The 25154-nt window shown below is 40.5% G+C and overlaps 1 protein-coding gene across 1 annotated transcript; it reads left to right on the plus strand.

Moving 5' to 3' along the window:
• Positions 1–7435: 7435 nt before the first annotated feature.
• Positions 7436–23995, plus strand: SHISAL2A (shisa like 2A; the record flags this gene model as incomplete). The annotated part of the gene is made up of 4 exons (XM_080349079.1): positions 7436–7617; positions 12612–12751; positions 23476–23509; positions 23812–23995. The coding sequence occupies 4 exons, from the start codon at positions 7436–7438 to the stop codon at positions 23993–23995; spliced, it is 540 nt and encodes a 179-aa protein (XP_080205205.1).
• Positions 23996–25154: the final 1159 nt, after the last annotated feature.

Genomic DNA, 25154 nt, shown 5'->3' on the forward strand with positions numbered 1-25154 from the left:
ATAATTTGGTTTTATTGAATAGCAGGAATTGCAGACGCCACTTCTAGTTGGTAACTGCATGCATAGTAAATGTGTTTGTCAAGCCTAAGATTAAGAAACCGGTAACCAAGAATTCATTGAAACAATTCCAGTAAACCAAAATATTTCAAAGAACTGAGTTAAAAAAATGAAGTAATATAAATAAATATAATATATATAGTTTGGGGTTTTTTTCTTTTATTTTTTGTTTGTTTGTTTGTTTGAGGATTTAAGAAGTTAAGAGAACAGCCAGCTGGTAGGGAAAAACCTTTCCCAAGTTTCAGGTGTGAAGTAGTATGCATTTAAAAGGTATCATTGCATGTGCGGATATGATGTTCAGGGTAAATTATTTCAATGCCAGAGGAAGAGTACAGAGCAGAGGCATTCTTTGTTACCAATTACTAATAAAAAGCTGTATAAGTGGATGTATAATAATTTATCGTCTATCAGGAGATTTCTCTGCCCTCTGGTCTGATCTGGTCTGATTTAGTTCTCTGTCAATTCTACCTGTCAATTAGAAAAGTTCGTTGCTTTTCTAGCCTTTCGCCTCTGATCATTTATTTTGATTCTTTTCCTGTTGTCAAATTCTGACACAAGTTGAAAGCCTCACTCCACAAAGTATCACCATACCTATTAAAATGTATTCTTAAAATATCTGTTAGTACATCAAAACACAATAGATCAAAGGAGAAAAAGGGATCCAGTGGAAGGTGCAATAATTTGAACCCATTTCTGTTTTCTCTTTCTTCCGGTTTAGTTCATAATCAGTGTTGATTTTCTCCCTTTCTCTATTAATAATAGGACAATAGAAGATAAAAAAGATGTTAAGATCCTTCTGTTGGCATGTTTTGAAGGGGGAATCCTGTCTTCACACAGGATGGAAGAATATAATTCCAGTTTGCTTGCAGGAGCACTGGTAATAGATTTTAGCACAATGGACTACTCTTACTTGGTAGAATCATTCCGACATGGCTCTTGAACACTCTGGCCATGCTTTTGTGCCATAAAACTCAGGAGACGAGCCTCACCCTCTACCTCTGCTTTCAGTAGAAAAAACATTGCTCTGATGTAGGTGAATTCAGCTGGCCAGGATCAAGGTAAAAAAAATTCTCCAGAGTCTGTCCTAAGATATGCTCTTCTTAAATTCTGTACCTGATATGTGAGCTCCATAACTGCTACGGATTACAGTATCAAGGAACATAAATGATCTGAGTTTACTGTGCAATCCTGTCTTACAGTGAATACCCGTCTCTGTTTATTTTATATCCTTCAAAAGGTCATTTCTAAGCACTTGAATGTTTATTGAAAATCCCCCTGAAGAATCCTTGTTTAAAATATTATCTACTGGGCTGAAATGCACCTGGTTGTTCCAAACAAGCTATGCTCTGAACTTCTTGTTGGATACTTGATGCTTTATCAAAACACATAATTTTCTTCTTCCTTCTGAAAACATTATGTGTGCACCAAAGCACTGCATGTGAAAAAGCTGCTGCAGATTTCTGCATCATGTGGTATTCTGATAGACTGGGTACTATCAGCACTGGACTTCGTTTCTCGCATTGTAAATGTCTCCTTTCTCATACTGAGCATGTGGATTAATCAGTCTATAATGCCATTTTCCTCTCATTTAATAGAGTTGATAATCCTACAGAAAATATTTGTGAGTTAATTAACACGTGCAGGAAATAACATCCTACATGGTGCTCAAAAATACAATACAATGTGAAGACAAGTCATAAGCCAAGAAACAGAGCTGGATATTGGCAATAGCTACACAGATGTGTTAGAAGGCTGAGTCCCTAGTGTCTATAAAGATTTGGCCTTTTTTGTGTATTACATCACTAACACCCAGTTATAAACTGACTTTCATGCAGCTCTCTACCAGCTTGAATGGCAGAAATGAGCAAAACAGCTGTTCTCAGGAACCCAAATCGTCTTGAGCTACGGCAACTGGGGAATAATGAAGTAAAATGCATTTGAAAAAACAGATAGTTGTGCTTCTAGCACTACACTATCAATGTAGTTTGGTTAACAATCTTAGTTCATACACTTTAGTACCTTCCAAAATAAGTTTAAAAAACCCTTCAACATATCTACAAATTCTTACAAGTAGTATTCTACTTACTGGCCCCCTTTCCTGTTTGGGTTAATTACCTGTTGTAAATAGTAGGATGACATCTCTGGGACTAGATGGTGGCTCATCAAAAAGTGAGTCCACGGTGGGACACTGACTTCATTGCCATTATTCTAAAGAAATTTCAGCTCTTGATTGATGAGCTGTATGGTTTACTTTCTAAAAGGAACAGACTGGCAGCAGTAAAACACACAGTATTTCCAGAAAGGTAATGAAAGCTCAGCACTCTCCTAACTGTCAGGTCCGGCTTGCTTTTGGCATAGGTTTGCAGCAATGAACCAGTACGCTTGTTATTTCTCATCCTTTTACATTCTTGCATGGAAGATTACTACTTTCAAAGTTATAATAAATGGTGAAAGATTTAAACACAAGTGATAAAATGATACCCCGTTATTTTGAAAGAAAGCCCATAAAGTTCTTGAACACTTAAAGATATATATTTCCATACTGCTGAATGGATCTCATTCACATTCTGCCCAAAACCCCAAATACTTTTCAGAGATAAGGGCTACTTTGGTAGTACAGCTAGGCTTTCAAAAATTATACACCTAATAGATAACGTGGAAAGCCTTATAGGTTTGGAGGATAACTGTTTATGTTTGTCCTTATATAGGATTCTGGCTTTAATTGTTTATACAACTACAATTCTTGCATGTCTTCCTTTTTTTTTTTTTTTTTCCTTAAAAAAAACCCAAAAAAAAAACTAAACAAGAAGATCTCAGAACTTCTGAGAACAAATTTCAGTAATATAAAACATTAGAGATTTCCTCTGGGAACTTTCCTGAAGCAGAAAATAGGATAGAATTTAGAGTGGGAGCTTCTGATGTAAAAATGTCTAGTGTGATAAGAATTCTGAACTTTAGACCTATTATGAGTTAAAAATTCCAATTTCCTTTGGAATAGGGAGATCAGTGCTTGTGTCTCAGTCTGAACATTTTGAATGTGAAATTTAAAATGCAAATCAATTACAAAATAGCAACCAATAAAGCAAATAAAAGTAAAATTGAAATTCCATCCTCTTTTTTTCTTATCTTTCTTTACTTCGGTACAAAGCCTGTAATTAAAGTCAATAGGAAAAAGAAGTGTGCCAAAAATCACTCGAACTACATGATTTCATCATGTTCATGTACTTGCACTCACAGCTAACACAGTTACTGCACTGGCTCTGAAGCAAAGAGGCTTTGTGTCATATATATTAATATGTCTACAAAGCTGTATATATGCAAGATGGAAGCGTTCCCAGTAACTAAACCAGCTGATTTAGAAAAACATTTGCGCTGCTTTAGAGAACTTGCTAACATGAAGTGAATCAACACAGTCTGCTAGCAAACATTCATGTCCAAAAGTGATACAGTGACATCAGTCTTTTTTGTAGCCTTTTTCCCCTGACTATATGACTTCATTAGCTATATGCAACTCTGTCCATAGGCTCTAGCTTTTGTGAATCAATCTAGAATTCACAGCTGAAGACAAGTCTTGCAGTTCTGTCCTCCTCAGAGGATCCCTTGTAATTATTAACACCAACCAGACATTGGCTGCCCTGCTTTCATAAATTTACTGTATTTGGACAGTTATTCTGTGAACAATTAAGACTTGACTCTTAGTCCAGTAGGATGTATTCTTACTTATTCCAACAGAAAGGCAATTTCTCAGCAGATATTTTTGTTAACTTTCAAATTCATCCCTAGTTATGGAAACAAACAAACAAACCAAACCACAAACAAGACAAAAAAACCCAACCCATAACACAACCCAAACAGTTGTCCTTTTTTTGAAATTTTAGAACACAGTTTTTGCTGAGTTTTTTAAGAAACGGCATGTGCCTCATTTTAAATTTATGCCGTACTGAATGCAAAGAGGTTTAAAACATTAATATTTTTAGAGAGACAAAACCAAGAATGTTTGTTACTGATGGAGGAAATATAGTAACAATAAAGAACACTTTTAGTCAAAGATGATGACTGTATCATGTTACTGAGACTCATAGAAACCCTATTGCATCATGAAAAAGGACTTGTTATTGATCTCATAGATGAAGCAACTAAGCATACGAATGACACCATTTTCCCAAAAGCACGTAACAAGTGAATGAAAAGCGAAGAACGGAACTTAATCTCCTGCTTCCAAGTTTGTACAGGTAATCTATCACCATTAGTCAATCAAACAAGAGAAAGCAAGTTATGTAATGTAAAAGCTGATTGATATGGCAGCAGTTAAAGTGACAAATACACAGCAACAGATAAATAAAGTAATTGCATTCCCTGACATAAGATAAAGAGCAATGCTACTGTAAATTAAGACAATTTATCTTAATAGCTTGATTCTGCTTTGACTATTTCTGTTGAGAAGTTACTCATGTCTGTGACGGTGAGCTGCACTGATAGATACATTCTACCTCAGAAGCAACACAGAAGCAATTCTTGTCAAAATCCCTGGTGCAAATTCCAGGTCTGGAAGAACAATGATTGTCCTAGGCTTAATTAGAGGCGTATTGGCTTATTCTTGGCTTGAAGAAAATTTGTCTGTTAATCATACGTGTCCTGCAAAGGCCTTTGAGCTGTATTTGTTTCTCTGAAAGCCCAATGACCTCATTGTTAGGTTCAAACACATACCTCAGTGGAAAGAGCTGTTGTAGGCAGCTATGTAGTAACTTAAATTGATATTGGTAATAGCAGAGACATAGAAAGAGTAACATATTTTATGAAGTCCAAACCACTAGCTCTTACTGGAAGAAGAGATCCAGGGTTTGTAACTGGAATGGGAAAACAAGTCGATGTGGTTTTCTTCTGACAAGAAAGACTATGCACATGATCCACTGTTTGCAAAGAGCCTCCTACTCCCACTTCAAGTGCTATTCCTGAATGTCTGATCAAAAGACAATGCTTTTTTATTTCAATCCTCCAGCAATTACATAGTTAATGCATTATTTTATTTTTTCTTCCATGCCGTCTGTTTAAACCTAAATGAATTAGAGAACAAGGTCTATACAGCTATGCTGTCTGTGGGTCTGTCAGTCCTTCAGTAATAAATTCTGAAAACACTGCTTGGTTTCAACCATGTCACATGTTGATGAGCTGACTGGTACATAGACACTATCTGACCAACCAATGGCTTCTGAGCTGACATTCACCCATCTTCCCCTCACTAGAAACTCTTTCCTCAATCACAGAAACATGGTCCCAATGTTTTTGAAAGACTAAACTGCTGTATTAAAGTGAAACCCCCTCTGAATCAATTACCAGGAGACTGGTCTCTGAAAAAGACCTCAAGTATCACAAAGAGTGAGGATTAAATCCTTACTAGAAGTGACACTGTTGACGTAACTGAGGTTGTAACTTCTTGTCTTTGGTAGACCATTTTCCTGTATACATTCAGAATAAATTAATCCTCAATTTTATCTAAAATAATTGATCTGATTAAATCTAATTTAATCTGAACAGCACCAGTGATGAAATTACAACTCCCACAAAGTATCATAGTAATCTAGTCTCTTTGTTAATGTTCAATACTCTTTGATTCCCCCTGATATCCTCTTTTCCGGAATGTCTGCTCCAGCCACATCACTGTCATTAATCCTTTCATGTTGTATAGTACAACATCAAGCATTGAGCCTGTTTTTAAGGTTCCTAAAGTAAAAATCTCAAATTGTTCAAGCTTAAGGCATCCAACAGTTGAATAATTTGAATCTTCCCTGGCTATTCACAAGAAGGGAAATCTGTAATTCAGCAGACAGGCTCTGAATGAATGAATTTCTGCATTCATTTTACTTAGTGCTAAGTCAGGTTTGAATTCATAAAAAAAAAAGAAAAAAAAAAAAAAGGCCAAGCAACTGAAGAATATTTATACTTCTTAGCACATACAGTCAAACACACTAACACACAGCAGGAATTTATGTAGTATTGGAAGACATCAGTGGCAGGGCTCTAGGTGACCACTAACAGGCCCTGATCAGCATCACCTGGGCCCTCACCGCACCCTCTGCTCACTGGTCCATGAGTCCCATTTAAACTCATGCCAGGGCAGCCTGGCCTCCCCTAAGCTACACCAGAGCTCATGTCTGTGCTTGGTCCTGTCTCCTGCTGGTCTGGATTGCTTGCTGGTCCACCTGGATAAACTTTATGCTTATGCTGTAGGTAACTTGCCTCATGTCTCCTGGACAGACCCTGGATTTGACTTGGTCTGGGACTGCTGATGGCCTTGTTCAGATCCTGCAGGACTGTGCCCTGGTTGGTAAGGCCACTGTCTTCCCTAAGCTGCCATGGCTCCTGGCTCTTGCTGTTGCCTGGCAGTTGGCTACAAGAGGTAGAACTCCCACTTGCCTGGAGTTCATCTCAGGGCAAGACCTGAAATTAAAATGTAAAGTGTTAGTTGAATTAATATGGTCTTATTAATTCAAGTCATGCTGTAGTGACAATGCACAACTTCCTTTCTCTCTAAAACCTGAACTTTTGCTTGAGGAGGTCACTTATGTGGCAAAGCACCTGATCTAGGCTCTTTTGTAACTTAGAAAGGAGACTGAGGACCAGGTCTTTGGAGTGGGAGACATCCACTGGATGCTTTTTATTTTATTTCCGAGAGCCAAACCCCTTGCAGAAGTGCACACTGTGTGTGTGTGCCTGGTATCTGGAGCTGAGATCTACCCCTCGTTCCCTCAGGAATGGCTCTTTAAACAGAATGCCCAGGTCCCACATTTTTTTCAAAAAGTGGTCTAAAAAGCTAAATGGAAATGCCCTCTGAAAAGTGTAGTAGGCTGTTCTCTCAGAAACATTAAATATTGTATGGAATTTTTACCCCTCATGAAGCCAAGGGACCCTCAGTCCAGCTAAGGTGCAATTCCTCTCAGTTACCTTCTTGCTTTCGCTGTTCTGAGACCCCCCCGAGGCTCACGGGTGGGCACGGACCCCCGAGGCTCACGGGTGGGCACGGACCCCCGAGTCTCCCGATGTGGGACCGAGAGCTGAGGAAAAAGAAGCCCCGGCGAGCGACGCGGGAGTGCCGCCTCAGAGGTGAGCAACCAAGCGGTTGTTCGGCCCCACACAACCCTCTCTCTCTCTTCCCAACGGCGGGCGGCTCCACTCCCCCCTCACCTCACGGCGCGGGGGGCTGCCCGCCGCGTCCCGCCCTGAGGCGACCCTGGGTCGGAGGGGCGAGCACGGCGGCTCCCGCCCGCAGGCAGCCTCGCTCGCCGCCGGTGCAGCCCCTGCCCGCCCCAGCTCCTCCCGCTCGCCGCCCCACCTCCCGCCCGGCAGCCGAGGTGCCGGGCAGCCCAGTGGGCGCCGCAGCATGAGCGCCGAGTGCAGCAGCTACCTCAACGCCGACAAGGTGCTGGTGAGCGGGTTCAGCTGCCCACGGACGGGCGGCGACGTCCGCGCCGTGTACTGCTGCGGCTTCCAGGACGTCAAGTACTGCTGCGATGACCCGCACAGCTTCTTCCCCTACGAGCACAGCTACATGTGGTGGCTCAGGTAGGGGAGCGGCGGTGCCGCCCGGGCCCGGGCCCGCACGGCGGGCGGTGGGGAGGCTCCGGGGGGGCGGGAAACCCGTGTTCGCCCGAGCTTGCCTGCGGGTTTGCGTTTCTGAGGTACCCGCAGCCGGGCACTTTGCGCTGCTTTTGTCCCGCTGAGAGTAGCGGCAGAGCTGCAGCTGCTGCTCAGAGAGACTTGTGCTTGTGCCGGGGTTGTTTCTGAAAGAAATAACTCGAGGTCTTTGCAAGAAAGCGTTGGGGAATGCGCGGTGCTTGTGTACAGAGCATCCCGTGTGCCTCCCTCGTTTCTGAGGGAGATGAACAACTGTCGCGGGGCCTGAGTGTGTAAGATGCTGCCGTGCATAAAGTTCCCAATGACTTTAGCTACTTTTCTGTGTGCAGTAAGGTCAAGCACTGCATAACTTTTTTGGAAGATGGCAGATAATCAGACTTGTGCTGTCCTGGCCCAGTGCGAGGGTCCGTGTAGCTCGGACTGTGTGTCCAGCAGTGGCTGTGAGGGCTGCACACAGCCTGGCCACTCTCTGGTCCTCAGCATCCCCGCTGGTGTATCAGGGTGTCGGTACAATACACCTCTGCGCGGGGCTTTTGCTGGCTTTTCATGGGCTCGTTATTCCTGATTTTATCTGATCCCTTTCTGGACTTCTGTCTGCTTGTGCAGCCCTGATGGCAGCAACACTACCTGTTCTTTGAAGACACACCCTTTTATCTGTTTTATACTGTTTCCTACTAGTTTTCTGGAGCGCCCTGTAGTATTAGTGTTGTGAGCTTTGGTGACCAACAATTGCACTTTCACTTTATGCACAGTGTTCAAATTTTTGTAAGCATTTGGTGCGTCACTTTTCAGCTTTCACCTCTCCAAACCAAACAGTCTTAGTCCTTTTGAATTATCATTGAGGTAGATGCTGTGTCCCACTGACCAGTTTAGTCGCCTCTCATCCATACCATTTTTCACTGCACAGCGCTGCTCTTTGAGGTGCACAATCTGGAGCTGTGTGCTCAAAATGTGGGCATGGCAAGGTTTTAGAGAGCGCCAAAATGCTGCCTTCAGTCTTGCTCTCAAAATCCTTCATGTTGGTGGCCGATGTTTTGTTGATGTCTTTGGCTGCTGGTGTGCGTTGACCCTGTGATTTCAGTGAGCTCTCCCTGATGACTATGAAACTTTTCTTGAGTTCAGAATCAGTTCTGAGTTCATTGTCACGTAGGCTTGGTTTTGCTTATTTATACATTACATTATGTACACCAAAGCTCATCTACATCAGTTTTGCCTGCTCAGTTTTCCGCAAGTCTACAAGCATTCCTTGCCCTCACAGGATTTCATCACTTGTAGTTCCATTAGGAAAACATAAAAATATTTTCTGGTCTCTCGGAATGTTTTGGTGATCACTGCCTTGCTTATCTTTGTTTCAGACTGCTCCTTTCTTCTGTATGTAATGACTATATGTTAAAATAACCCTTCAAATGCATCTTAGAGCTTTTAAGAATGCACTTTCAAGACTTGAAACCCTTAAGACTTGAAACTACTTAACAGTTAGCCAAACCAGCCGATGTAAGTCTGGAGGTTAAATGGACTTAGGAAGGGAAAGGATTTGGAAGCTTTGATGAGGGAATTGTTGCAGGCTTTGCTTTACTCCAGAGCTCTAATTTTGTTGTCCTAAATCTTTGTTGGGTTGACTCCCCCCATTAATTTGAAAGCAGTGACTGGATGCGCCACCAAGTAGTTGGTGGCATCTCAGGGATTACTTCTGTTTGGTGACACAGCGCTTAGAATTTTAGGAAGCTATTGCAGATTTCTCGTGAGTTTTTGCTGCTGTGAGAGATGCGTTTCCAGACCATTTGGCAGCCAGCTCTGACGGAAGCAGTTTGTGGAGAAACCAGCAGCCTAGGCAACCTGAAGTGATAGTTGCTTGTAGTCCTGTGCTATTCTTTTTTTTTTTTTTAATGCCCAATCTCTACTGCCTGTATTATGTTTAGAGCTATCTACTGCACTGTCCCTTAGCCAAATGAAACCATGTTTTCCCCTCCCACTCCTGCAAAATCTGGAGTTTTGGACAAGTGCATCCTAACGTCTGTTGTACTAGGAGCTGCTGTACAATCGTAAGTTATCAACCTTTGAGCAACTCCTGACACATTTCATATTTTCCCCTGAAATTATTATATATAATTAGTATTACTAATTTCTCATTTATCCTTTCTTTTTTTTTGCTGGTACTTACAATCAAATAGTATAGTACCTTCTTTTTTTGTTAGAGCAGCCTATGTTCCTCTTCCACATTTCTTGAAAAGCTGGCCTCAGCAAAGACAAATGAAAAATGTGGATTTTTTCTCTCTCTCTTACAGCAGTCAGGAGCCCATGGAACAGGGAAGGGAACACTAGTAAAAGGCAGGGGTGTACAGAATTTGCCAGGAGGTCATGTAGCTTTTGAAACCACAAAACCAGCAAAACACTGAACAGCTTACCCAGCCATGTGCTATGCACGTATATGCATTTATCATGACACATATACTTCACCTTCAAAGCTGAGTGGAAAGGGAGAAATGCTGAGCATGTATTATTTGTACTGAACTGTGATGTGGTTAGGTTCCATCAGCACCTTTTTTGTTTCTCATTACTTTAAAATATCTTAGAATTATTTTTGTCACTGTTTAAATAAGTTTCCTTTTGCAATTCAATGGCTTATTTCAGTATCAAATATAATTCAGTATCCATTCAAAATCTGTACTTTTTATAAGTTTCATGCAGTATTACATATTTAATTAAACTTTGGCAGGCCAAGTATAGATTTTATCCAAAATGCTGTATTAGTTAATACCCATAGAACCATGGTGACTTAATGCTGTGGCCAAGATTTGCTTAGCTGTGCAGTTCTCCAGGAGTCCGTTCTAGTTTTCCAAAATAGCAAGACTTTTGTTCCTATATACTCTTTCCTCCAGTCTCCTGGGAATATTTACCTGTTTCCTTCGCAAATGCTATGTCCAACACACCACCGCAGCAATGCCATTAGGAACATTTGATTCACTCGGATCCAGATGACTCATGAGCTTCCTTTTAATCCGTCAGTGGACAAACTGCATCTGCTTAGCTGATATTTAAAGTTTCCCTAGCTGTTGTTGGTGTGGATGGACTAATTTTACAGACTAAAAATAACACTAGGTGTGCGATGCTGAGCAATCACTGACAGAAATGTTGGTGACCCCCCTTAGCAGCTCTGGACAGCAGCTTGGGGCACCCTAGGGTGTCTGACAGTGGAGCCTCTCTGCTCATATTTGAAGAATTGTGTAAGCGCTCCAGGGTTATCCTTGGCCTTTGTCGCCCTTTTAATGCTAGATCATCATTTTTGGGGGTGATTGGGTTGTTAATGCAGAGATTTTTGCTCCCTAATGAGGCTGCAGCTGTGGGCAGGAGTGTCTTTTTAGTTCTCTTGTTTAATGTCTCTGCTGTCAGAAGACTGATCTTGAAGACACACACCCTGAGGCCTGTAGCCTGTTATTATGTGGACTGCTGAATAGACTTTAAACACCTGGTATTTGAGGTGAAGACAGCAAAATGTTTTTAGCAAGAGCCTTTCTAGATGAATACACAGCACCACAGTAATTGCTATAGAATGTAGGGACATGTTGAAGGGCTGCCTGTATTTTCAGAGGAGGGTGGTCATTAAAATGATCGATGGTCGTAGTTATTTTGGTATTTTGTTTCTAATAACAGTTTTAACTATAAAAAAAAAAAGATAAGATTGTGTTCTGGTTAAGAAACTTCAGTGTTCAGAGCTGTGGAAGGCATACTTAACTGGGAAAAACTTTGGTTAATACGTGCATATATACGCAAATATAGAAAGACAGTCTAGTTCATGCAGATGATAAATACCATGAAAAATCCTCGTAAGGGTAAAGCTATTCTTTCCAGAACCAATCATTTTGCTGAAAACAAAGTATTTTAGTTGTGTGTAGAGGTAAATGTTGCATAAACTTCATTAATGGATCTGACCAATAAGTAATGAGAACTGCATCTTAAAGTCATACTGATATCTGCTGTTCTCATCCTGCTGATTTTAAGAGTTTCTCCTATAGACATATCTGTCTACTGGCTTTATGGGAGTTTATAGGGAAGCTTTGCAATAGTTTGAATGTAAAATTCATAAAAACATCCTGAGGCACAGTTCTTCTCATCTCCCTGCAAGGCTGAAGTAGAAGTGACTTCTCACTGATAGCAGTGATTTATAAAGGCATTTCTAACATTAGAGTATGGAGTTCATAGAACTTATGACATTAATCTCTTGTCTGTCCTTTTTACACCTGTCAAAATTGTAAATATACCACAGCAGTATTATAAGGATTCTTGATTCTCAGACTTTCTTAATCTGTGACCAAAAGGCTGCTGTTTAATTTGACCAGAAATCAGTGTCTTTGGCTTGGACTGTAAAACAGGAGTCTGTGACAAACATGTACTTTGCTTAGAGTGCTCTAATAAGCTCTTCTTGCAATAAAAATGGCATTTCAGACTGAAAATATAGCTTTAATAGTCATGTTACTTGAGAAAAAGAAGTTTGCATGGGGTGCCTGGAGCTCTGGAACCCCTCTTCCTGTGTGCATGTGGTATTTATGTGATATTATGCTTATCTGGGAATATGCACTGCATCAGAGAAGCTTTTGATCTCACTGAGGCCAGTTACTACATGAAGTTATTGCTGATTTTTATAAACACGGTTTAAATCAGACTCAGGAGTAGAATGCATAGGTAACAAATGTCATCGAGGGCCAGCTGTTCACCAACTGTGTAAAGATGTTCACCCTTCTGAGGGCAATTAAATAATTCTAGTTTGTGCAACTGGAGTATTGAGCTCTCAACTTTTGTTTACAGTAAATACACAGTCACTTCCCAGCCTGAGTACAAATAACCTTCAGGTATCACCCAGACTGTTGTTTTAATGGGTATCCCAGGCTGTCTGTACACTTAATTTTTTTGTTTTTCTTTCTTAGTGTTGGAGCACTGGTGGGCCTGTCGATAGCAGCAGTGGTCCTCTTTGCTTTTATCATCACTGTGTGTGTTCTCTGTTATTTGTTTATCAGCACGAAGCCACGCAGCAAACTGGATACTGGCTTAAGCTTACAGATGGCAGGTAAGACCAGTTGTTATGCAAATAGGTTATCTCCTGCAGAGGAAGAGCCTTATTCTGTCTTTAAATGGATGTGGAGGAATCCAACAGTGTGGATTTTCCTTCTGATGGGGACCTCAAAATGTAGTAATGTCACTCTGCTGTTCTGCCTTCTGAATGAAATCTGTACCAAATTCAAATGAAAAAAATTAGCACAAGTGTAGTAGATTTATTTGGTAGTACAAAGACTGTAAAGTTTCACAATACTGAGTAAGGGTGTAAGAATTAAGTCCTTTTATCAGCAAGAGGCTTAATGAGTTAGTCGCTCTGGATTTCCTGTCAAGAGTACATAAACGTAGAGTGGTGGTTACATTCCAGGAATAAGAATCTCAAAGGAGATTAAGGAGATTTTAAGTGTATTTTCTTGTGACAGAGAGAGGTTGTTGTTTTTTGTTTTTTGTTTTTTTCTTTCTTTCTTTCTTTCTTCCTGATACAGGATCCAGTCTAAGGCATCTAAGACTCTTCACATCAGTCCCAGTAGCCCAGACCTTTGAGCCCCAGCTGCATTGGTGGTTGCTCACAGGAACAGCACATGTAGCCAATGCTTGCCTACTGTCATGGGAAAACCGTGGCTGCTGCTACTACATTTTAGTACATTTGTGAAATCTGACTGCAAGTTTTGATGGCAGGAAGGGATGTGATAAAAGTTTCACCCTTTGTCTTGGACTTCGTAAATATTTAAACATGGCTTGAGTAGTTCAACCAGTAAAGTTGTAGAAAGTAAAGCAAATGTACTTATTTAGGCCTTGGAAGTTGCAAAAGCTGAAAAAGGGGAATAATAATTGCAAAAATGTTCCCCACTTCAAATTATACTTTTTACTAGTTTTTAAAATGCTTCCATATCTGCATGGCAATAAATGACCAATGAGCTACTGTAATTTTAGCCTGTTATACAGCAGTAAGCCCCCTCCTGAGTGCCTAGTTAACACAGTCCACTTCATACCAAACTTTGCGTGTTTTGCTTTGCTCTCTAGAGAATGGAGGCATTGGTCTAAAAGTTGTTTATAGTGCTGTCAGGAAGTGCAAAGCCTTGTTTTGGACCTACGTAAGCTGAGCAAGCTGCCAAAGTGAAAGTCACACATTCAGAAAACTGCTACTAATGCGCAAATTGAAAAATTGACACCTGTCATGGAGTGAGAGAGTGGAAATAAGACCTGCAAGGGCCTAAATAAGCTCTTGGGCAGAATGAACAAAATGCCCAGTCATCTTCTACGAGATGGTTGTGTTCTAATTATAAACTGGCATTGTGTTGTTGATGGTGTTGCTGTTTAACTTCTTCCCTCAGGTTTTGCTGCTGTGGCGTCATCTCTTAAGCCACTGCCAGGGCGCTGTTTTCCTCACGCTTTGTATTTTTGTGCCAGGCATATTTGGCTTATGGGGGGCCAGGAAGGAGGCAGGTGCTATGGCACTGCTACTGCCAAGTTATTCCATCTTTCTCTATAGACTTGAACCCTGCTGCAAAACCACATCCTGCTTTGGCATTAGAGATCATTTCTCTCTTCCAGTCACCAGGTGAACAGCATCCCAAGGTCCCACACTGGTGACCCACTGTTCACGTAGACATCCTGTCTCTCATGATTCCAGGTACCGGGACATCAGGAAGCTGAGAGATCTTTGCTTTTTCCTCACCATCTCCTGTGTTGTTTTTGAGCTTTTTTCAGACTGCATTGCTTTGTATTTAAACACTGATTTTACTTTGCTCTTATCTTTTATTTTTCACTTTTATTATTCTGCTGCTTTGGCTGCACTGAATTACAATTATTTCACATCTAAATTCTGATAGCTTTAGCTGTTGATGAGATGGGCTGCTAGAAATTGAAAGCCAGTTGCTTTGCCAAGGTTGAGAGATCTTTGAAAATGTTGAAGGATTTCATTGACAAGCCTTAGTGCTTATCTTCATCATTTCTTTTGCATGGAAGTCATGCAATGGCTGAGTGTCTTATGAGATGGCCGGTTAGCTGCTTTCAGGCCTGGGGAACAATAAAAGCAGCTTCTCTGCTGCTCTTTCAGTTCTTCTGAGATTTGAGCACAGTTGTACATAGGCGACTGTCTTGGTTTTGAACTAGCATAATCTTGCCTTTAGATGAAGGCTGTGCCACACATTAGGTGTTACACTCTATACCTGTGGAGCATTCAGAGAACACTCATTTATGAAAGCAATATTATATTCAGTTTCACCCATAATATGTCAGCTCAGTTGGAGTTTTATATTTCATTAAACATACAATTGATTGTTGTCTGCCTTTCTTCCCTCATGTAATAGTCAAAGTTAGATGAGTGCATGGAACAATGACTAAGATCTCCCAGATACAGAAGTGGAGTTGTTGGATTTTTACAGGAATAATTTAAAGATCAGTCATAATTCTAACAATAAACTAGATGTGTGGTCTTTATTAAAGCTTCTGATTCTGCAAAAGGTGGATCAGCTGGAATTTGCCTCTATTTAGTCTTGAACAAATAGTCTTAAGTAGCATCGATACAGATTTTATATGTAGGGTTCCTAGCAAAAAATAGCATTTTAATCTGAGAACTGAATTTTAAAAAATTAGCTTAGTCACTGGTGCAGACCCGGAATAACTAGTTAAATGTTAGTTGTTATACTGATGTAAACTGTTGTTACTCATTTCTGTTTGTAGTATCATAGTTTAGAGTGCAGAGTAGATCCCTTACATGCAAGGCAGCGTGTACAGGCAAATGAGAAGATCCCATATCTCAGGGAGTTTAGTCTAGTTTCTTATCAGAGCTAGTTTTTCTCAATAAAAAATAGCGATGTACTTTATTTACTTCTTTCAATGAAACCTTTTCCTTTTACAGTCTAAATCTCAGATCTTTATACATCGCTTTCTTATTGTTTGCACTTAAAATGGGAGGCGCACCTAGGATTTCGCTCATGGGTTAATGATCTGCCTTACTCAAGTGTCTAAGTGCTTCACAGTTTTTCTTCTCTTTATCCTCACAGCTACTTTTCTGGAGTAGGGAGATGCTGTCAGCCCAGTCTTAAAAGGAGACAGAACTGCAGGGAAGTGTCATCGTTTTAATGCTTTGTGTGTCAGCCTAGACATTAATGTCTAGTGGAATTTTGAAAGGACATCACTAACCAGAAGACTTTTGCCTTGTGATACCTCTAAAAATATGGCTCCAAGACTAGCTTGACACAGGAATTCTGTGATACAGTGAATTGAGCCATGCTTTTTGAGACCAAGCTGAATGCAAACATTGTGGATTTTCCCAACATGAAAGTGAATTTGTTCATATATTTGTTTTCCTTCTAGCCATAAAAATTCTCTTAGTACAAAGGGTTTATCCCCTTCAAAACATAGGGATCTATGGAATCACAAGATTGCAAGTGTTTTGTTAGGCTGAGTGAACTGTGCTGGAGGATCTAGGGAAGGCGAGGAGGACTGAGTAAAGATTGCATAATTGTCAGGAAAGGAGTGGTAAATGGGCAGAAAAGGAGCAATTTAGAGGCATATCTGCCGCTCAGCACTGGGAGAAGAGGTCCACAAATGCTTCTCTTGAAGAAGCAGCTGATGGGAGAGGAGTGGTCGTCTCTGCTGGCCCCTTAGAACCAGTTTTGCCATCAGAGGTAAAAAGGTGGATAGAGACCCTCCACCTTGGTGAGGCAAACAGTTTTTAAACACATTTTCAGAGTGATCCCTGTATTTCTGCCAGTGTTAGTCTGGGAAGACCGTTGGGGAGAGGTTTCATATACCACTGCAAAATGAGAATAGCAAATGACATTTTATGATGGTAACTAACATTTTCCTTTAAAACTTAGCACTGGGAGACCTCTCTAATGCTTTTGGAGTCAAACAGCATGGACCTTTAGTCTGGAGTGTGAAGAGAGCTGAGGCCTTGACCATTACTCATAAGTGCTGGGAAAAATGTGCTTTAATAGAAGAGATTAATTCCTTGTTCTTACAAAGCAGTGACATCATAGTATGCAGAAGCTCATGGTTTCATTTCATAATAATGAAAACTCAGCTTGAAAAATAACCAGATGATCTTTTTGTCCCAATTTCTCTCCTTAATTAAGGATTCCTCATGGGGCACTAGTGAAATACACAAGACATTAGAATATTTTGATGAAAAAGCACCAGACACTCGTACTTTCTCTTCCTTAGCTCAGTTGAATTATCTGATTCTATTGGTTCTGAAACCAGATAGCTGCTCTCTGAATTCAGAGACACTGTGCTCCGTTTTTAGAATATGCATTGATAGCTTTGTTTTCTAGGTTTATCAATAATTTCCACTATATGGACATTCTACATCTGGCCTTAAATTTTCCCCAGTTAGGCTACTTTTCTCTTTGCCAGCCATCTGCCTCAGATATTTGTACATGGGAAAAATCAGCCATATGTGCCCAACTATTTAAAAAAGAAAAAAAAAAAGAAAAAAGCAGGGTATTTTTTCTTTAGGAAATGAAGAAATTTCCTGTTTTGGAGCTGGGAATTCAAATTTAGTGTAAGAGTAGCATTAGCTCAAATTTACATCACTAGGAAAGATTAAATTTGGAAATGTTTAAATTGGACTCCTTAGCTTTTACATTTCCCAAGCTTCTTTGTAGCAGTGAGGTTTATGCAGTGCATTAAGAGTCACATATTTTTTAGTGCAAAGACAACCTGTAGATGCTGTGAGCTGGTTTAGACACAAAATCTAGACACGCTTCAGAAATGGGTGCGTTCCTTTATAACAGATAAGGATATTTTTTTTAATTACTTTTTTATCACAGCTGAAATAACTCACTGAAAAGACTTGGTTTCTATTAAGATCTTGGCTTAAATATTATTGCACAGATTTATTTTTTTTTTAAGTGTCCAACCGTCAAATCCCATTTTGATATTTTGAAACCAAACTGCAGGTTTTTTCAATTAAAATACTAAGATGCAACTTTCAAAACACTTCAAAAACAAATAATTCATTTGCCCAATTTGCTTTTTTTCAGGTTGTATTTTCTTTTTAATGAAAATATTAGAATTCTCATCTTTTCATCCCTGTTGGATATAGGGAGCCTAGGACCTGGGTGTGTCTGGGAGGATGTAGAAGATGATCAGGGAAGGTGGGGTCAAGAGAGCAGAGCAGGGAGGTGGATTTAGAGCAGAGAGATGAGATAGGAGGGACTCAAAGTTGAGCTGGTTGCTTGTAGAGACAGGGACTAGTATGGGAAGCAAAGCAGCAGAAAATTAAGACTGGAAATGGAGTGAGGAAAGTGAGAAGGGAATGAAAGTATGAATGGAAGGTAGGAAAGAAAAGAACTGAAGTTGAAAGTGAGGTCTTTCTAGAGCTTTGCTCGCTCTGCTGTCAGCAGGTACCAGTGAGAAGCGCTGCCACAGTCCCTCTGTTCTCCCTTTTGACAGTGCCCCACCTCAGACTGCTTTTGCTTTGGTTATTCTGATCACTTGGGCAAACTCGAGTTGTCTGCACTGAATCTCCAGCTCTTCTGCTCCAAGCAGGTGTCTGTATCAGTTACCTGGTGGGATTTTAATAAACTGCTATTTATTTTAACCTATGAAGTTGTGCTCTGAAAACCAATATACAAATACTACTAAGCTTCAAAACCAAGCACTCAAAAGATGGGAGATGCCAGAACTTAATATTTTTGGGGAGATGAGGCAACTGGTTAAATGTTTCACTAAAAAATCCTGTTCCTGTCATCCCCTCAATCTTTCTGAAAAACAAGAGTGATGCTTCTTCCATGCAAAGAAGTATTTTGAGCCTCCCCCCACATAATGCTTTGGGATCACTGGATGGAAGGTACAGTGAAGACAATAGTGCCTGGTCATGTCTGGAGAGGGGGAAAGTTGGGGAGTTCTGATCTGTTTTCTTGATATGGGAAAATTTTCTGCCATTTCTTTTTGGAGACTCACTGATTTCCTGCTGTAAGTCCTATTTACACTACAGTGCTGCTACCTTAAACTGCTCTTCATCTTGATGTTTATTCCATTTTAATATAAGTTAGTTAATAATTGCAGCCTCATATGGTCTCAGGAATGGGAAGTGGAATGGCTCAGGTCTGTCCCATTCCCTAAAGACTGTAGAGGAAGATTCCAGGAACTGTGTTTTCTCTGGTGAAGAGGGCACACATATATTACTACTTGCAATTAAAGGGCGATCAATGCTGTTAGTTTTACTGAAAATGCTTTTGTTTTACAGACAGTGAGACCAGAGGGAGTTCAATATGTTAAACAGAGGCACTGGATGGATTCTACCAATGCTGTAATGAAAACAGGTACAGTGAGAACATTTCATTTTACTGTATTGTATTTGTATTACCCTCTGCTCTGTTTTATATGTGGTGATGCAGATACAATGAGTATCTGCAGAGACTCAGAGTGCTTCCACAGAGAAATCTCTTCTTGATTTACTTGTATGTGAATATTCTTTCACGGTTGTGTGCAAGAGACGATTACATTCCCCTTATGCTGTCTTTGTGTTTTCCCTGATGCCATCCAGAATGCACTAGAACTTACTAAAGAGGCAGCCATTGTAACTTACCCTTCAAAAGAGATTATTTAGTAATGAACTGCTGGAAGGGCCCTCGTGTGACAAAGGGTAAGAGCAGTCAAGTGTCTGGTGGGTAGTTTAGTCATATTCTGATTCTTGGGGATGCTACCTACAAGTGTCAAGTCAAGTCTGATAGAGAACTGAAGAGGGTTATCTTGCAAAATATGAAGTTTCATTTGCTGACTTGATTTTTATGCTGAAATCATGTTTAAAGGTCAAACTGCCTGTGGCACAGACCATGCAAAAGTATTTAAAATGTATGGCAGTACAGATGAATTGTGCTTCAGACTTAAAAGGAATTTATGAATAATGCAAAACATTTCATATGCCATGAAACCCACATTTTACTTTCTGCAGGGGGTGAAAGCTCATGGCTAAACAGCCACAGAAGGTGAGAATAGCCATAGAACAGCAATTTCTGTCACAGGAAAAAAAAAACCCAAACCAAAACCAAACCAAAAACATGGGCCTGTTTGTTCAACAGTTGTTCTTAGGTGACCAGGAAAGTAAATGTGACAGAGTTCCCTGCTTCATGTATTTTCTCTTGTACCCTTAAAAAAAAAGCCACCCTGGTCCTCATAGATGCAAATGCATCTTTCTCAGCACATTTTATCATCAGCATAACAGGTTGGTTTGAGCTGCTTGTCACCATGAAAATACGTAAGCATAGCAAAGCTAATTTTGAAACTCCTAAACACCTCCACGCGTTTTTTTTTCACCCCCCTGCTGTTGCAAATGAAGAGGCTTGTGTGAGAAAAATGCCATGGGAAGGCTAAAAAGGATCCTGCAGTCAGAAAGCCGTCTGTAGTGAGAAAATCCAAAAATACCTGTGGCAGGCACTGAGTACTGAGATGAGATGTCAGTTCAGGTCTGTGAATGTAGCGTTGCTTTCTGTAAGGCCATGAGTCATTTCCTTGTGCTTCAGTTCACCTGCCTTCCACTGTGTTATAGACACTAATGTTTCTGGAGTGCCCTGAAGTGTAGCCTGCTCACCACTATTGTGTATGGGAAGAGAGAAACAGGGAGAGAATTGAAAGGCCAGCTGCAAAGGACTTTTTGTAGGGTTTGAGTGCACCCATTATATAAAGAACATTTTTTTTTTGTGGATGAATGATTCAATTTTTTTTTGTTGGCAAAATGAGGCTGGCATTATCATGAAGACTCAGAATACTTGATTCTTCTTTTGGGGCTAAAATCAGAAAAACTCTACCCTTAGCCTGTGAGTCTTTTTGCTTCCAGGTCTGGAATGGAGCAGCTGGGAACTTTCTATGAAAATGAAAATGGAGCTAAAGATCTTTTCAGAACTTCAACAGATAACCTGGTTAGGTGTTGGTAGAAATTCCAGGTCTCTAATTGTTTTTTGTCTGCTGTTTTTCATGTTGTCTGCTTGTTGCAGGTTTCACCCCCCCACCTGTTATGGGGAGCCACTTCACTGTGCAGTGGTAAGCCAGAAAGTCCATCAGTGGCTGTAAAACTTCCACTGCTGTGAGAAAGCTACATGTAGAAATGAGATTTGATTTAGTGTGCATACTTCCTCTGCCAGATTCACTGAGTTTTAATTAGGAGCAGGACTCCCTACACTCTTGGAACTGCTGTAGTTCAGCATACAGCTCAAGCTTGTTTGCATGTTCTTTTCCAGGAAAGGGCAAACTCAGCTCTTGGCTTTAAAAAGGGAAAGGAAAAGAATTAGGCAGCTCGAGGCATCTCTTCAAACTTGCAGTGATAATAGATCAAATTATTAAACAACTGAGTTATGCACAAGAAAAATCTGACACAGATTTCATGAAGATAAATCATGACAAACCAGTGTAATTTCTCTCTGTGTCAGGGTAATTTTACCTGTCAGACAAATAGGAACAAGTGGCTGTGACTTGCAGGTCTTTGTGAAAATGCAGTCAAAGAGAAGTTTTCAGTGGCTCATTCTCAAACACATTTTTGAAGGGAAGGATGTCTCAGTACTCTATCCCAGTTGAATAGTAAGAGCTTGATTGGAGGATGAAAGAGCATATGTATAAAATTTATGGATGACACCACCCTGGGAAGGGTTGCAAGGTACCTTTCAGAATTATTTCAATGCCCTGGAGAAATGATCTGAAATCAACAAGGTGAAATACAATAAAGATAAAAGCAAAGTACCTTACTTAAAAAGGAGAAATCAAGTACTCAGAAATACCTAAGGGAGAATAAGTAAGTAGTGTGAGGAAAAAGAAAATCTGGTGATTTACAGTATGCTGGAAATGAAGTATTGGTGCTCTGGGCTCTTGTTTTAGTCTGACATACTAAAGAGGGAAACTGTATATAGAATGTAAGGTAAATGTAATAATTTGCTTCAGTTAGTGCTGGCAGTGCCTCTCTTACAATAGTGCTCTTAGGTGTGAAGAGACTGGAGAAGAGAGAAAACTGAGAAAATTACTAAGGTTTTGGAACAGCAGGACCAGCTTAAGATGGCTTAAGTCTAAAAAAGATGAGTGACAGTGTTCGGTTATGTAAAACTGAGGGCAGTGGTTGGCAGGCGAGATAAGTAATGTGCTGAATTTCACATTGCAGGAAATCCAGATTTGGTAATAGAAAATCTTCTAAACTATAAAAGGGTAGAAGTACTACTGGACCAGCCAATGATGCAACTTGTGGGACTTTGTTCCAAAGGCATCTTGATGAGGCTAGACTCACATTCGTCAAAAGTGAGATAGCTGAAGGATCTTGACAGCCTTCGCGTGTGGGAGGCATCCCTTAGGCCACAGCAGCAGCCCCTGGCTTGTGCTGGACTGTGTCCGTGTCTGGGAAGGAAATGTCTGTCAAACTGCTCTGAGTAGACAGTCTTGGGTGCTGTGTCGGGCTGGGTGTGAGCCTATCCGTAGTCTGGAGAAGAAGTGACGGCCATAACAGGAATGTCTGAGCTCCCTTCTGATGGGTTATTTGATCAGAAATGCTGTATGGGGAGAGAGACCGGGCTATTTCAGGTAGAAGAAACTTAAAATTATCATCTAGTCCAACTGCCGAACCACTTCAGGGCTGACCAAAAGTTAAAGCAAATTATTAAGGGCATTGTTCAAATGCCTCTTAAACACTGACAGGCCTGGGGCATCAACCACCTCTCTAGGAAGCCTGTTCCAGTGTTTGACCACCCTCTTGGTAAAGAAATGCTTCCTAATGTCCAGTCTAAACTTCCCCTGGCACAGCTGTGAACCATTCCCATGTCCTATCACTGGGTACCAGGGAGGAAAGCTCAGCACCTCCCTCTCCATTTCACCCCTTAAGGAAGCTGCAGATCCATGAGGTCACCCCTCAGCTTTCTTTTCTCCAAACTAGACCAGCCCAAAGTCCTCAGTTGCTCCTCATAGAACATTCCTTCCAGGCCTTTCACGAGCTTTGTTGCCCTTCTGTGGATGCGCTCAAGGACCTTCACATCCATCTTAAATCGTGGGGCCCAGAATTGCACACAGTACTCGAGGTGGGGCTGCAGCAAGGCTAAAAACAGTGGGATGATCTCCGCTTTTGACCAGCCAGTTATCCTGGTTTAACACAGCCCAGGATGCAATTTACTCTTGTGCCTGCCAGGGCACACACTGCTGACTCGTATTGAGCTGCTGCCAAGCAAATGGCAATACTGGAGGAGGGCACAAATCTAAGTTTATATGTATGTCATACATTTTCATTTAAGTTGGTCAGGAATATATAACCATCCTCAGAGCCTTAAGCAGAAGAAAATCTAGAATCTATAAAAAGTATCAGAAGTGATGTTTTTTGGTTAGGTTGCTCTTTGCTGCTTGTTGCCATCTGCCTTGGAATCCAGGTTTTCATACCTGGGAACTTCTGTCAGTAGCTAAATAAACTGAGATTTTCTGGCCAGACTTCAGTGCATGTCCATTGTTTTCTGCATATCCAGACAAGTAACTGTGTCTAAACCCAGCTGTAGCAACAGCTGTTTGCTTCACCTCAGAAGCAATCCCATTTAATGAGCAGTACAGTCATTTCTTGGTATAGTAATTCTTCAAGTGTAGTTTGGAATATATTTTGGTGTCCCTCAGGATTAAAGGCACACACTGTGAGTATGTCTATCATAAAAAAAATGAAATGTGTGATTTAGTATAGATATTAATGGTGCATTTTCCAAGAGGCGCTGCATAGGAAATTAGATGAATGATTGTGTCTTTATCTGTTAAGCCTTTTTTATTTTGTTTTAGCACCGTTGTGCCTTGAGCCTTTATCACTTGCAAGGTGAAATCCTCACTTGCACAGCAGAGGAGCAGTAGCAGATCTACCCGTCCACATAGATCTCCAGAGGAGGCATTTAATGTTTCATAGCTGTAGTGATGCCCTTCAGAGGTGTAATTCTTCACATGTTAAAGGGTAGGAATATGATGAGATGCTTGGAAAGAAGTAATCCCAGTGAGATGGATTGAGCTGTGTGGTTTGATCTGGATCTGTTGGTAGGGTCTCCTTATCAACAATGCTGTGCAGCAGAGGAAAAAATCTGCCCCTTTTCATTCTAATTCTTAACTGTGATTGTTATTTTGCAGATCCAGAGCTGCACGCTTCACAAAGCCCCCACTGAAACAAGTTGTTGACAAAACCAAGTGGATTCAAGAGATTTCCTGGGCCACAAGGATGAACTATGACTGTGAGCTACAAGAACCTGACTTACTCCTCCAGAGGTGTTTCCTGGCTGTTACAACCATTGTTAATAACCAGAGGCTGATCTGAAGCTGTGTCAGGATTAATTGTGTATGGTTTTGAGTGGTATACTTTGATTTGCACATACCAACTACTGCTGCTCATCATTTTCGTGCACATTTTTGTCTTTACCGTGTGCGATTTCAGTGAGATAACACAGTTGTCAAGCAGAGCAGAATTTGGCACATCGTGTTGACCAAGCTTTCTTTTAAGCAATCCGTGTGTGCCATCTTAATGTGGTGTCTTCATGTCATGGATCTGGTTGTCTGTAGCCAAATGTGATTGTTTGCTGCACAGACATGTGAAGACAGTACCTCAATAAAATCTGGCATTTGTTTGTGTTGTATTTTTCTTAATTTATCATTTTATTCCACCTTTATTTCCTCAGAAGATTTTCACAGATCTTAAAATTACTTCGATGGAAGAGTTTTCCAAAAGCAAGTGAAGTCAGTAAAAATGAAGTTCTATCGGGATTTTTGATTTAAATAGCTGTTTTCATAGGAAATGATAAACACTGAAATGAATTGAAATAAAAATCCACAAATGTTTTGCAGATTCTACATCAAAATATCTTGGAATATTTCTTTTGATGCAAACTTTAAAAATTTTCCAGTAGTGTTCCAGGTTGGAGTGCTAATTTGTGAAATCTTGAACTTCCTTCAGGTAATCAAAGAGCTCTAATTGCACATTTTATTTCCCCAGAAGTCTTAGGAACAACTAACATAGTCTTAACTGTCATATGTGAGCTTCCAAGTCTTTCAAGCTTTCAGGCTCCAAATCATGGACAATAATGATAATTATTTCTTTTTATCTTGTGAGGGTTCTTTAAGATCAATGATCAAAAGAATTTCTAGAATAATTAACTGTGCTGTTTATGTGAAGGCAGTAGATAGATTATCTCCTCCATTTGCAGATGAAGCCTAAAATATTTACCTACCATGTCACTTGTGTCTCTGGTTATATTTCAGCTTTGAAAGACCAGATTCTTGTCTGCGCTTTGGGAGTGACATCTTTGTGCATGATAGTGCCTGAGATTTAAATTTCTTTACAGCTGTCCAGTGTTATGCATCAAAAGGCCCCAAGTGTTTCCAGTCTAAGCTACTCTTAAGTCACATTACTTGTGTGAAAGATGCTGATGCCTCCAGAAGAAACAGAGAATGTGATATATGTTCTTTCTATAACTATTTGC

This window comes from Nesoenas mayeri (assembly GCF_963082525.1).
Source record: "Nesoenas mayeri genome assembly, chromosome: 8".
Taxonomy (NCBI): Eukaryota; Metazoa; Chordata; class Aves; order Columbiformes; family Columbidae; genus Nesoenas; species Nesoenas mayeri.